Source organism: Camellia sinensis, chromosome 5, assembly GCF_055761805.1.
Source record: "Camellia sinensis isolate YWXY chromosome 5, ASM5576180v1, whole genome shotgun sequence".
NCBI lineage: Eukaryota > Viridiplantae > Streptophyta > Magnoliopsida > Ericales > Theaceae > Camellia > Camellia sinensis.
The window spans coordinates 179,125,918-179,140,708 of record NC_138965.1 but is presented as its reverse complement, the minus strand read 5'-3'; the positions used below and the strand labels follow the sequence as shown (position 1 = coordinate 179,140,708).

The window sequence follows — 14,791 nt, the reverse complement described above, 5'->3', positions numbered from 1 at the left end:
TCAGATGGTTTGCATGTAAACAACATGTTTCTATATGTCTAAAAAATTTATAATTTTACATCTCAATTTGGTATAATTTCGAGAAGCTTTATAATTAATATTGTTTTAGAATATCCATTTGTCAAATTGGGATTTGATTTGTGAATCAAAATGGCCTTGTACCGAATCAAATAAATTATTTTTTGACAAATAAATTATTTTTTTTTGTAAAAAATAACAATTGCCGACCAAGAGTTTTGGTCGCAAAAAATACATCTATTGCCGACTAAAACAGCTCTTGGTCGTGGAAACTCACTTTTGCCGATCAAAAGTTTTGGTCGCGAAAATTAACAAATGGCGACCAAAACCTTTTTTGGTCGCGGAATGTCACGATTGGCGACCAAAAATTTTGGTCGCGGAATGTCACCATTGGCGACCAAACTTTTTGGTCGTTGAATGTGATAATTGGCGACCAAACTTTTTGGTCGGGAAAATATCACTTTTCGCGACCAAAGTGTTTTGGCGACAAAATAAATTAGTCGCGGTAATTAAATATTTAGCGACCAAAAATTTAGTCGCGAAATCCAACTTTTGCCGACCAACCACAATTTTGGTCGCGAATTACTTTTGCCGACCCTCAATTGGCGACCAAAGTAGCGACCAAAAAAATTGGTCGCGGATAACTTTTGCCGACCAAAAATTGACTTTTAGCGACCAATTTTTTTGTTGCCAAAAGTGGTAATTCTTGTAGTGAATTTTGAGTAGTTAAGTCTAGGTTTGTAGCATTACTGATTTGGTTGAGTTCATCCAATTAGTACTAGTTCAGTTCCTCACCCCATAATCCTTCTCAGGTATTTCTTGTCAAAGATATGGTTTGATTGTTTGAATTGATTATTTCCTGCTCACTATATGGCTCTTTTTTCTTTTTCTTTTTCTTTTTTTGATTGGGTTTGAGGACTGTTCGTATTATTAAAATAAGACTTGTGATAGGCTTATAGGACTCAATATGTCTCTTAAGTTTAAATTTAAACTTAAAATAAGCTAAACCATTTCACTATATATTGATTGTCCAATTTTATGTAATTTTGATAATGTTTATACATAACATTTTACTGATTGATAAAAAAGAAAAAAAAGAAAAAAAAATCTAAATTTGTGTCCTCGTAACATCACTTTAATATCTTTTATGTGAATATATTATAAATATAATTTGAAAATAAATATTGACAAATACTTATTATTATTTGTTTATGTTTTTGATAATTCAAATACATAGTATATATTAAAACTGGAGACGAGGAGCACCAAAGTCATAGTTGTTAGTGATGACCAATACTAAACCTTCCGACCTCTCGCCACGTGAGGATTTGGAGATCATGTTGTCACAATGGGGATCTGTGGTGTCTAGATAGAGATTTTTTTAGAATTTTTTTTGATAATTTAGAACGTTCATATAATAAAGTTTGTCGAGTATATTATTTTTACAAAAAATAAAGTTAATCAGAAATCAATAATTCATTAAAAAATTATCAATATCATATTAACCGTTTATTTTTTAAAAAACAAATATGCTATTGTTATAGAGGTATAGATTTCAATTAATGTGATATTTTACGCAAATGATCTATTCAACGAATCCTATAATATAAATGATTCAAATTATAAATTAAAAAAAAAAACTCAAAAAAATCCTCACCGAGACACCACATATCACTATTGTGACTTAGGCCTCGTTTGGGAACATTTTTATTTAGCCAAAAAAGTCAAAAAGTTACTAAATTAGTCAAAAAGTTACCAACCCATACCAAAAAGTCAAAGATTCTATTTTCTTTCTACTTTTTGCACATCTTTTCGTAAAAAGTCAAAAAGTCATCCCAAACATACTAATTTTTTTTAGTTCATATTTTAGCCAAATAATCAAAAAATTATTAAATTAGCCTGTTCCCAAACGAGGCGTAAGTTACAGCAACACCCCTTGCTCCTGTGACATGAGAGGCAGCTAAAAACCATTGTGACAATAATTAGTTACAAACATGTCACCGAATAACCAATAACGAAAAAGTATTAGGACATAATTACTGTTTATCTTTGTACTTATATGTTATGACATATAAAACGGAAATATTATAGGTACCTTATAACTAAAAAAAAAGAAAAATAGTATAGTTTTAATTTCTTGAGTCACAATTTAAAAAGAAAAAAAAAGGGTCATAATTAAATATAACATGAGGTATAATTAAAAAATTTATGAGTCATAACTAAAAAGAAAATTGATTATAACTAAAAAAAAAAAAATAATACAATTAAAAATACATACGTACACTCTTTTTAAAAAATTGTATATTAAAATTTCGCATCGTTTTATTCTTGATTTACGTGTATCATGTTATACTCGTATTCATATTTGTTTGTTTTGATAGCAAACCTAACTAGGTTGTCGTATCATTAAGTAGTGATATTTAATTAATTTAGATTTGGAAGTAGTCCATAATGGACACTGGCCCGTTAGTTTGTCCATTCAATCCTCCTGACTCAACCCTTTTTTCTAGGGCTCAAAATTGTTATTTCAGCCCATAAAATTGGGCTGGATTAATTTTTAATACCTTTTAATTTTGGGCGTCTGACCCAAAGGTCCAAGCCCAACATATCATAACCCATTTAGACTCAAAACAAATTTAATACTCCATTAAGTCCTCAAATTAACAATAAGACGAAAATACCCACAATATATCATCCAATTTACACGCGCGCAACCATCTCCTACGTCCCCATCATCTCAGTCCGATCACTATACTGTCACGTCTCCGCCGCTCGAAATCGACTCCTCAGTCCTCCATCTCTCTTCCGTTCAACTCCATCCCCTCTGAAACCCTAACCCTAACCAGAAAACGTAACCGTTCATCTTCATCACCCACAATCATCTCAGTCTGATCAGTACACTGTTACATCTCCGCCGCTCAAAATCGCATTCTCAATCCTCCATCTCTCCTCCGTTCGACTCCATTCCCTCTGAAACCCTACCCTAACCACAAAACCAAACCGTTCATCTTCAACACAACACCAAGCCGTTCATATTCTCCAATCGGCGACTCTCAACAACACGAAGAACCATCACCACTCTGAAGAGATTTCATAGTTCCTGACTTCCGATTCACAAAAATGGGGAAAAAAAGTAACATCTCTCTTCACTTATTCATTATTTTTCATTCACATTTGTACATCATTCTTTCATATTTTGTATATACACATTTTACATACTTCCAAATGTATAAACCCTCTTTTATATATAGTCCCCTGTTTTTAAACATTCTAAACACTGTTTTTACACATAAATCCCTGTTTTTACACATTCAACACCTTATTCTTATTCTTGTTGTTCAATATTGGCTACTCTTATTCTTATTTTTGAATTTTTAATCTTCTTGTTGTTATTGTTGCTTTTTACAAAATACAATGGGCTGTTCCTATTGTTCATACTGTTTCCTTATAAAAACTGCAACATCATAGTGTTTCATTTCATCACTATACAAGTAACATATCTAAATTTATTCAAACTGCAAATGAAACTGCAAAATTACACAGTTTAACCACTACTCAAAACAAATAGCTAACTTATTATAAAGTGCAAATCAAACTGTCAAATTATACAGTTTCGTAACTGTTACCAACAAAATACATATAACTTCATATTAAACTGCATATAAAAATTCAAAATTATACAGTTTTGTCACTATATTACTCATACCCTGCTGTCACTTTCATTTTTTCAGAAATAGCTGTTGGAAGATATTGGAAGAAACAAACCCGTATGCCCACAAATCCAATCAGGGATTTAACCATCTCCCCTTTAGAAAGTCCATCTCCTGTATCCACTAAAATGCCACCACCATCTCCCCATCCACAAAAAACCAAACCACCACACACAAAAACAACCAAACCCAACAGACCCCACCAAAAAACCCACAAAACAACCACACTACCTACAAGAAAAAGCCCAAGAACTACACCACAGACCCCATCCACCCAACAAACACCAACCACACCTCCAACCACAACAAAAACAAACAAAAGAAAGCCAACAAAAAACCAAGAAGCTCCTCCAACCAAAAAAAGAAAGCTCCAAAAAAGCCAATCAACTCCCAAAACAAAAACCAAGGCATCAAAAGAAAAAAAAACAACAGTCCCTGCAAAGAGAGTCCAACAATTTAATTATCGTTCCAACATCGGAACGGTAATCAAACTGTTGAAGGGGGTCAAATTCACAAAAGCCCAACAGACAGAGCTGCAAAAAACCCCTTTTTGGCCCCTTATAAATGCTCTCTCCTCAACACAACTGAAGGCCTCTTGGTGCAGATGCTACAATTCCATTGTAGCAGAAATGACAACACTCTACAACAAAAGAAAAAGATCATTTGTACTTGGCAAAAAGGAATGAAACTCAGAAGTAGTGATGTCAAGCTCATTTTTGGTATCGACTGTGGAGAAGACAGCATCACCACCAAATCCTATGCAAGACCAAAGGATTTTGAGCTTCCATTTTACAAACGAAGATGCAAATCAGTCAAGAGATTGGATGGCAAGTCTTTGACCAAAATGTTTCAACAAACAAAAAAAGGAAAATCAACCAATGATCGTCAAGATCTTACAAGGGTAATCACCCTTTACTTGTGATTGAAACTTCTCATGCCCACAACAGGCCATACACTCAGTTGGAGTTTCCTCAACTATGTTGACAATCTCAACAACATCAAGAAGTACAATTGGGTTGAGGCAATAAAAGACACACTGATGAATTCAATGGCAAATGCAAACAACAACCCAAGGCATGTCACTGGATGCGTCATGTTACTCTTGGTAAACACATTACTCAACTACTTCTCACAAAAATATCAGACATCCACCTATTTCTAACTATCTAACATATTTCAACTTTTTTTTTTTTTACAATACTGGTACTGTGAGCACAGTAAACTCCTCCGACCATCCAACAAAGAAGGCTTCCCAAGGTTTATGAAATGGAACCTTGGCAAAATGTACTCCAAGTGGAAACACATCAGCCTTGCTCACTTTGACAAGGTATTCAAACTCTTCTATACTATCATAGCACAAATCTATTCAACACTCCTTTCAATATTCATTGTAGTACAAATCATATTATGAAACTGTGAAAATTTTCAGTTTCAAAGCACACACTTCTTTAACATCACTCATGTTATGAAACTGTAACATTTTTCAGTTTCAAAAAACATATTTTGACACTTAACCCACATTACTCACAGTACAACTCATCTTATGAAACTGACCAAATTTACAGTATTACTGATATATGCCACATTGTTCCAATGCAGGTTAACCAAAGTGCTTTAACCCTAACTGAACAAGAAATACAGTTATTGCATATCAATCAAAGCACATCAACAGACTCTTTAGCAAAGAAACAAGACCACAAAAAGGACAATAAGCAAAAAAAAAAATAAATAAAAGCAACAAAAAAAATAACACTTCTAGACAGTGATGAGGATGACTTTCTCGAAGAAGAACATCATTCAGAATCAGAATCACAATCAGAACAAGAAGAACAACAAAAAAAGAAAAGAAAAGAAAGCAAAAACCACAAGAAGAACCAAAAAGTGATGAACAGGAAGAAAAGAGTGATGATGAAAAAAATCAAGTGACTGATGAAGAAGAAACTGAAGAAGAAGAAGAAGAAGAAGAAGAAGAAGAAGAACAAACAAACCAACAAGAAGAAGTCAATGAACAAGAACTGACAAACCAACAAGAAGAACTGCAAGAGAAATCTGACATATTTCATGCACAAGGTAAACTATTGTCTAATACTAAAGCATACTGCAAAATTTCATTAAACTAACCAAAACACAATCCAACATTTTTATAGGTCATGACCAACCACAAACACCAACCAAAGAGGACGACAAAGACAAGATCATATCAGCCATGAGAGCACAAATGCAAGAAATGGAACAAAAATTCATGGCTGAATTGCGTAAAAAAGAAGATCAATTGAAGGAAATGTCCACCAAAAAAACTGGCAGTCTCCAACAAAGATCCATGGTCAAGAGAATCAAACAAAAATCAAGAAAACAAGCACATGACCCAGATTTTGAATACCAACCAATGACCAAACCCAAAGAAGATGCAAGAAACAAGACACAAACTGCTGCTGATGTACCCAAACCAACACAGGGTACTGATGAAGAAAAAGAGAACAAGAATGACAACAAAAAAGAGGGTGCTCATGAAGCAAAACAACAGCAGAAAGAAAAGATGCAAGAACATATTGGCCAAGAGAAAGCAGTTGCTGCTGAAACAAACCCAAAAGAGCATGCCAATCAAAAGAAGACAAAACTTCAAGTATTGGAAAGTGATGATGATTTCCAGGAAGAATCAATCCCAAACAAGCCACTCGCCATTTCATGTCGCAAAACAAACAAGGTTTGGCATACCCTATCCAAAAAAGACCAAGACCAAATTCAACTCATCAACAACACACAATCAAGTGCTTGTGTCAGGTCTGGCAGCGAAGATGAAAACTGCGTATACTTTTCAGATATATGCAGATTGACCAACAGGGAACCCTTATATGGGAATGTAGGTCTCCAACTGCACAATTTTACAGTTTCTGTACATATTCAATAACCTATTCCACAAACCTAACGCATTCTCATATATAACATGTTTCAGGTCATTGATGCCTTCTCAGAAAAGCAAATGGCACTCCAACCAACCATTGAAGAATTTGAGAAAAACGATCTAGTCTTTGCAAGCAATCCATATGCAGGAAGATCTTATGTTTTCTCAACACTCATCAATGTAAGCAAAACTTAACATACCTTACAACTGCAAAATTTTCTACTTTCTCAACATGTATTACTACATAGTTTTATAACATATTTCAAACATATATATAACTTATAGACTCCACTACAAAACCAAGATCAAGCACTGAGAGAAAAACTGATGGACAGCCATTTTCCAGAAGCAATGAAAAACAGATATATCCATTTCCCAATCAACCATGACAACCATTGGACAATTGTGGTCTTTGACAATGCTGATGGAATATGGAGACACTATGACTCTTTGAGACCAGCAAAAGATTGCCACAACAAGCACTTTGAAATTGCAAAGCAAATTGTAAGTTAAAATAAAATTTCATACGTAGTTCCATTCCTTTACAAACATTTCAACTCATCACTATAACTGACAAAAACACCCACTAACTATTTTGTAGCAACAACATCAACTGAGATGGAATAAAGCATTACTCAGCAAACAGGGAAACATGTTATCATCTCAAGAGTGAGAGACAGAAATTGCATCAATTGAGGAATGCCCACAACAAACCCCACACTCGTAAGATACAAAATCCATAAACTAATCTTCCAATATGCTAAATTTTGCAGTTTCACCTAACTAATTAACTTCATCTCAAACACTGCAGGAATGATTATGCAATCGCCGTCTGCAATGTTATCAACCAATATCTCAACTAGCAACCTGTGTAGAAAAAACTTTGTCCAACTGAGTGGGTCAAATTTCGAGCACAAATCATCAATCAATTCCTCAATGATGAGAACCGATCCTGGAAACTCGGGCACTACCAAATGTTAACAAAACATACCAAACCATAGAAACAATGATCAAACTTCTTGACAATACAAATATTCAAGGGAACATATCTTTGTACCTTTTTTTTTTATTATTTTTTTTTAAACATGTGATAAGTACTTTATATACTTTTGGGAATGATCTTTTTCTGGTTATTATGGTTATGGTGAAAATGATTGATGTTGTTGTTGCTCTTCTTCTTGTTATTATTATTGTGGTTCTTCTTCTGATTGTTTGTCTACTTGTTTGTGGTTGCATATATTTTCATACAGTAAAGGTTGTTTCTAATAATTCTTCAAACTGCAAAATTTTGCAGTTTCATCAGCTTGTTTCTAATAATTTTTAAAACTGCAAAATTATGCAGTTTCATCAGGTTATTTCTAATAATTCTTAAAAATGTAAAATTATACAGTTTTCTCGCTATGAAATATGAACTGTATTTCCATATTATACTGTTTCAATAAGAAATTTTCAACAACCTTCTCTGCATTCCATAAAAATAAAAAACAAAACCAAACTGTTACAAAACAACTTCAATAAGTAAAGAACACATCAACAAACAAAAAACAATTCAATCAACTTTACTCATTACTTCCATAATACCAAGTATCACATTTTTTATTATCATAATTCCTCAAATTCAAATACAAATCCAAAAGAATAGATTGTCGCCTCAAATAGCAGCCTTGCACGTTTTCTTATTGTGATTCCCATATTTCAAGCACCTCCCACACTTTATTTGCTTCACATTCTCACCCCTAGAAGGTATCCTCTTCTTCTTGTTCCACCCGGGCTGCTTCTTCGTTATAGGAGGTTTGATAACCGAACTACTGGCACCATCAAAGTCAAATCTCTCACTTGAAGGCACTGGATAAACAGATTCCTTGTATGACTCTCTAAAACAATCTACATGAAAAAAAGGATCAATGAAACCATACACATCTCTACCACTACTACGCAAAGCATGCACAACATGACAACAAGGAAAACCATTCAATTGCCATTCATGGCAAGAACAAGTCTGTCTACCAATATCAACATAAAAAGAAATAGAAGAATGAACCTCAAGCACAGTATCACTAGCAACAATCGCATCCCAAGACTTAGCTAGCTCCAAAGAGTCCACCAACTTCTTTTCCATAACTGGACACAATTTCGTAGTTCATCTTCTAGATTCAGCTCTTCTATCCGACAATTGAGTCATGATTTGAACCCTAATCATATCAACCATACAAGTAATAGGCAACTCACGGGCCCCACCAATCCAATTATTGTAAGACTCGGCAGCATTAGATGACATCTCACCATATCGTTTCCCTCTAAAAAATGCATTGGCCCACTTATCATTTTGCAAACCATCCAACATACTATCAACTTTACCATTCCCAGCAATACGCCTCAATTTCACCATATAATGTTGGAAAGAAGCAACCGTTGGCGCATAAGCACATTTAACTAATATTTTCATCAAACACAGCTTATAGTTATTACGAAGTCCCACAAATTTGTCAATCAAATTTCTCTTCAAATGATTCAAGCAATATGCATGATGTGCATTGGGAAAAACCACCGAAAGAGCGTCTAGCAATCCATGTTGACGGTCCGACACAAAGTCAATCTCCGGCCTGAACCAACAGCCTTCAACAACTGACTTAAGAACCACATCCAATTATCTTGATTTTCAGCGTCAACAATCGCAAAAGCCAAAGGAAACGAACCTGCAAACAAAACCACATGAAACTGCAAAAATTAGCAAATTCACAATACAATAACACACTGACAAACTAAACCAATACTAACTGCAAATAAATACATACCTTGATTACCATCCTTTGATGTTGCTGCAAGCAAATGCCCCTTGTAACGCCCCTTCAAAAAGGTACCATCAACAAACAACAACGGACGACAAAATTGAAAGCCATACAAACATCCATGAAATGCCACAAACAACCTCCGAAAACACCCACTACTTTCATCCACATCTAATTCAAACATACTTCCCGGATTCGTTCTTAAAGCCGTCTCAAGGTACCATCGAAGCTGGTTAAAAGAAGTTGCAAAATCACCAAACAACCCACCTCTTGCCTTATCAACTCCTAACCATGCAACCCGATAAGAAACATCTATACCATATTGCTTCTTCAACTTTTTTTTAACTTCAATAGGACGAGTCAACGGATTATCACTAATATCATTTTGCACAATATCAGACACAAGTCTAGAACCAACCATTTTGCTACAAGATCTACGAGCAGCAACCCCACAAGTATGCACATTATCCAACTTCATTATTAAAAAAACACCAGAATCCATCAACACCCTTCCATGCACAAACCATTTACAACCCGTAGACGACTTCATCATACATTCAACGGTTACTCTTGTTGCATCGTTCTTCAAATAATTCACTGCAAAACCACACTCAACTGCATACTTAGCCAATGCAATGCGGAACCCCGGCACTCCACTTTCAAATTCTTGACCAACACTATGTATAATCCCCTTCCAACTAGCAAACAACAAAACTCTCTCTGGTTCTGGATAAAAACTACGCAACAAACCACCAACATCATCACAATCATTCACAAAAGAACGCTCACAACTTACAGAATCAATCCTACAAGAATTACCATCATCAACCTCCACAACTCTCTTATCCCCCACAATAACATCAACAACATGACAACCACTACCACCTACCATTGACAGCATATTCCCCAAATCATCATCACATTCAACAACACAATTAGAATATCCAGGAACAGAGAAAAACAAACAAAAGTTACCAACACTCAACTCCTTGAACTTCGCACATATTTTCTCAACAACTTCATCATAACTACATCCCTCACTAATCTTAATAGCAGCACAACAATTACTGCATTTGCACATTAACATGAAACACCGCTCCATACTACAAAATCACAAACCAACAAACAATTGTTCACAGATTCCAAACTGCAAAAGTATACAGTTACAACATATCAATACCAACAGTGCACAATTTACAATTCCAAATTGCAAAATTATACACTTACAACATATCAGTATCAAAACACCAGAATTCACAATTCCAAAATACAACTTCAAAACACATTACACTATACGACAAACAAAATCAACAAAATCAAAATCAAACAAACAAAAATCGCCAAACACAAACCACATATCACGCAAATTTGCTTATCTATATATACATACATATATATCGACAAATACAAACCACATACACACACAGACATATATATATATATATACATATATATGTATATCTATGTATCGACAGATACGTACATACACATACATATATCTATCACCAGAGAGAGAGAAAGAGAGAGAGAGAGAGAGAGACAACGTACGCAGATATCGCCTGTACACAGAGATTCAAATCGCACAACCAGATCCACCTCACAGCACAATGAGATCGACCACACAGCACAATGAGATCGCCACAACGAAGAGAAATCGAGATCGCGCAGACAAAGATTTGATTTCCTTTTTTAAATGGAGCAAAAATTTGATTTTTCACGTATATATAGATCTCAAAACAAAGGGTAATACAGTCATTTAAAAATACGAAAATAAAAAACGGGACCTCTGGGTATAAAACTTAAAAAACTGTGGACCTATTCATCTATTAAAAATAAATTGGGATTAGAAGGGAAATAGATCCCCTACATAGGACTACATGGTAATTTTCCCTTTAATTTTTGGACTGGATTTCATATTTAAGTATTTAGCCAAATTCAATCCAATCTAGTCCGTCCATAACTATTTTTATAATATTAATATAATTTATTCAATCTAATGCAGTTTTTGTTTTAATGCATTTGGAAACTTGTCCTTGTATGGATGTATGATGTACATTTTTTTTTTAGATGGTAGTATGATGTACATTATACATATGTCTCTTACAGTAAGAGCATTTCCACCCCATGCTCCGAATCCACTATGGTGTATTGGGACTTTTCGATAATTTAAATTGTTTACTTTTTAAATTATATTAAATAAAATATATTTGTAAAAAAATTAAATTAATCAGATATCATAAACTATTTTATCGAATTGTATTTGTATTCAGTTTATATACTCTAAATCACATTTGCTATTTATTTTTGTAAATGCAAATGCAATTCGATGAAATAGTTAACGATATTTGATTAATTTGATTTTTTAAAAGTATATTTTACTCGATGTAGTTTAAAAAGTAAATAGTTAGAATCCTGAAATGAATCCCAATGACTGCATAACAGTGATTGCTATGTCTCTCACCCTATCTCCTTATATAGGCTTGCCATAGTAGATTGAAACATAGGGTAGAGTTTTTTTATTTTTTATTTTATTTTATTATAGGAAAATCCTTCTACTCTCCTACAAATTCAAGACAGTGTCCCTTACAGAAATTACCAAGGTGTCTTATTGTCCGTTCCGAACAAGAGACTATAACTTGAGAACTTGTTATGACCTCCCAAGACAAGTTCGATTTAAGTCAGGATTCGCGCAACGAGAAGCGTCAAATTCACATCAAGTGCTGTGGTAATAACAATTTAAGGCTTAATCTCCTAACTAATTGCGTTACACCTAAAAAGTTTCAAACTTGAGACTTGAGATTTTAACCCACAGGCCTTTACCAAATGCGCTACTGCCATAGGTTAACACGGGGTAGGGATGCTCTCACTATAAGAGACTTTTGTATATTATACATCAATTCAAGGACAAAGTTTCCCTATGCATTAGAACAAAAACTACATTATAATAAAAAAATAATATTAAGGGGTTGTTTAGGGTGTTCTAAATAAATACACTTTTTGACTTTTGAAAAAAAAGTAAAGGAAAAAAAGATGTATGTGTGGAATAACTTTTTGATTTTTTACGAAAAAATGTATATTAAAATATTGTAACAAATAGCAAAATTACCAAATTACCCCTAAATATATAATTGCCTACTGACAGTGATGGTACCGTCATGCATACAGTTGGCAGCAAGATGTATAGGACCAGATTGCCTACGATGCTGTTTTGACTGGACGGTGCTGTTCGGCCAGTGGAGGCCCACCACTTGTCCCGTTTTGATAATCGGAACCATTTAATGTGTAGAACTCGTTGTGTACTATATGCTGATAAAAAATCACGTTGATCCGATATCGATAGCTATCTGATCGAATTAGTTTTTTGTCAACCGTTACTTTGTGTACCGTTCTTTTTTTTATACAAAACTGATTTGATCATGTAGTTATTGATATCCAATTAGCGTGATTTTTTTACAGGCATATAATACTTAACGATTTCTACACATTACACGGTTTAGATTATTAAAACGGGACCCATGATGGGCCCCTACTGGCCGAACAACAGTGTTCTATGTATCATGAGAAGTGCATCCCGCTGTCTAATGTGTACCAATAGCACTGCAGACAGCACATCACTTCAATACTCTTTTTGACTTGTACTTTTTTTTGTAAATTTATTTTTTTTTTATATTTTTTTGTGTGAATAGTGATAACTTTTTGACATTTTTAATAACTTTTTAGCTTTTTATCTTTTTTCATGGATGCCAAACCAACCATAATATTATGAAAATAGTTATGGGTGGGCTAGATTGAATTGGGCTGGATTAAATAATTAAATTTCAAACTAAATTAAGGGAAAATTACTATGTAGCCCTATGTAGGGGATCTATTTCCCTTCTAATCCCACTATATTTTTAATAGACTAACAGGTCCACAATTTTTTAAGTTTTGTACCCGGAGGTCCTGTTTTTTATTTTCTTATTTCTTAAATGACTGTATTACCCTTTGATTTGAGATATATATATATATATATATATATGTGTGTGTGTGTGTGTGTGTGTGTGTGTGAAAAATCAAATATTAGATTGTGATCTTGTATATGCGAGGTTGTCTGCGATCTCGATCTCTTTGTGCTGTGAGGTCAATCTCGTTGTGCGATCTGAATCTCTGTGTATAGGCGATCTCTGCGTACGTTCTCTATGTGTGTGTGTGTGTATGTGTGTGTGTGTGTGTGTGTGTGTGTGTCTTATTCTATCTTTATTTGTTGATACATATATGTATGTATATATATAGATAAGCAAATTTGTGTGATATTTGATTTGTGTTTGGCAATGTTGTTATAGTTCTTTGTTTTATGATAAATTTTGTTTGTTTGATACTTATTTGGTGATTTTTGTATGTGATATAGTGTAATAATTTTATTTTTTTTGACTTCGTTGATTTTGTTTGTTGTATAGTGTAATGTGTTTTGAATTTGTAGTTTGGAATTGTGAATTCTGAAGTTTTGATATTGATATGTTGTACCTATATAATTTTACAGTTTGGAATTGTGAATTGTGAAGTGTTGATACTGATATGTTGTAACTGTATAATTTTGCAGTTTGGAATATGTGAACAATTGTTTAGTGGTTTGTGATTTGTAATATAGAGGGGTGTTTCATGTTAATGTGCATATACAGTAAGTCTTGTGCTGCTAGTAAGATTAGTGAGGGATGTAGTTATCATGAAGTTGTTGAGAAAATATCTGCAAAGTTCAAAGAGTTGAGTGTTGGTAACTTTTGTTTGTTTTTCTCTATTCCTGGATATTCTAATTGTATTGTTGAATGTGATGATGATTTGAGAAATATGATGTCAATGGTAGGTTGTAGTGGTTCTTATGTTGTTGATGTTGTTGTGGGTGATAGGAGAATTGTGGAGGTTGATGATAATTCTTCTAGGATTGATTCTGTAATTTGTGAGAGTTCTTTGGTTAATAATTATGATGATTTTGGTAATTTGTTGCCTAGTTTTTATCCAGAACCAGAGAGAGTTATGTTGTTTGCTTGTTGGAAGGGGATTTATACACAATGTTAGTCAAGAATTTGAAGGTGGAGTGCCGATGTTCCGCATTGCATTGGCTAAGTATACAATTGAGTATGGTTTTGCAGTGAATTATTTGAAGAACAATGCAACAAGAGTAACTGCTGAATGTATGATGAAGTCGTCTACGAGTTGTAAATCGTTTGTGCATGGAAGTGTGTTGAAGAATTTCGGTATTTTTTTAATTTTAAAGTTGGATAATGTGCATACTTGTGGGGTTGTTGCTCATAGATCTTATAGCAAAATGGTTGGTTTTAGACTTGTGCCTGATATTGTGCATAATGATATTAGTGATAATCCGTTGACTTGTCCTA

General features: G+C 33.9%; 2 protein-coding genes across 2 annotated transcripts; both read right to left on the bottom strand.

The window, feature by feature from the left end:
• Window positions 1–8,281: 8,281 nt before the first annotated feature.
• On the bottom strand, window positions 8,282–8,749 carry LOC145791902 (uncharacterized). The gene is made up of 2 exons (XM_082872362.1): window positions 8,672–8,749; window positions 8,282–8,629 (listed from the first exon to the last, which is right to left on the bottom strand). The coding sequence occupies exons 1-2, from the start codon at window positions 8,747–8,749 to the stop codon at window positions 8,282–8,284; spliced, it is 426 nt and encodes a 141-aa protein (XP_082728488.1).
• A 21-nt stretch (window positions 8,750–8,770) lies between these two features.
• LOC145791901 (uncharacterized) lies at window positions 8,771–10,521 on the bottom strand. The gene is made up of 4 exons (XM_082872361.1): window positions 9,766–10,521; window positions 9,426–9,648; window positions 9,244–9,326; window positions 8,771–9,130 (listed from the first exon to the last, which is right to left on the bottom strand). Exons 1-4 carry the CDS (start codon window positions 10,519–10,521, stop codon window positions 8,771–8,773), a joined length of 1,422 nt encoding a protein of 473 aa, XP_082728487.1.
• Window positions 10,522–14,791: the final 4,270 nt, after the last annotated feature.

What these genes read in the sequence shown, in the direction of transcription:
- LOC145791902 (XM_082872362.1), bottom strand. Translation starts at nt 8,749, where the DNA reads ATGGAAAAGAAGTTGGTGGACTCTTTGGAGCTAGCTAAGTCTTGGGAT. An exon ending in CTAGTGATACTGTGCTTGAG is followed by an intron (nt 8,630 to 8,671) that starts GTTCATTCTTCT and finishes ATTGGTAGACAG; the next exon opens with ACTTGTTCTTGCCATGAATG.
- LOC145791901 (XM_082872361.1), bottom strand. Translation starts at nt 10,521, where the DNA reads ATGGAGCGGTGTTTCATGTTAATGTGCAAATGCAGTAATTGTTGTGCT. An exon ending in CGTTGACTCGTCCTATTGAA is followed by an intron (nt 9,649 to 9,765) that starts GTTAAAAAAAAG and finishes TCTTTTAACCAG; the next exon opens with CTTCGATGGTACCTTGAGAC. An exon ending in TAAGTCAGTTGTTGAAGGCT is followed by an intron (nt 9,131 to 9,243) that starts GTTGGTTCAGGC and finishes AATCATTTGAAG; the next exon opens with AGAAATTTGATTGACAAATT.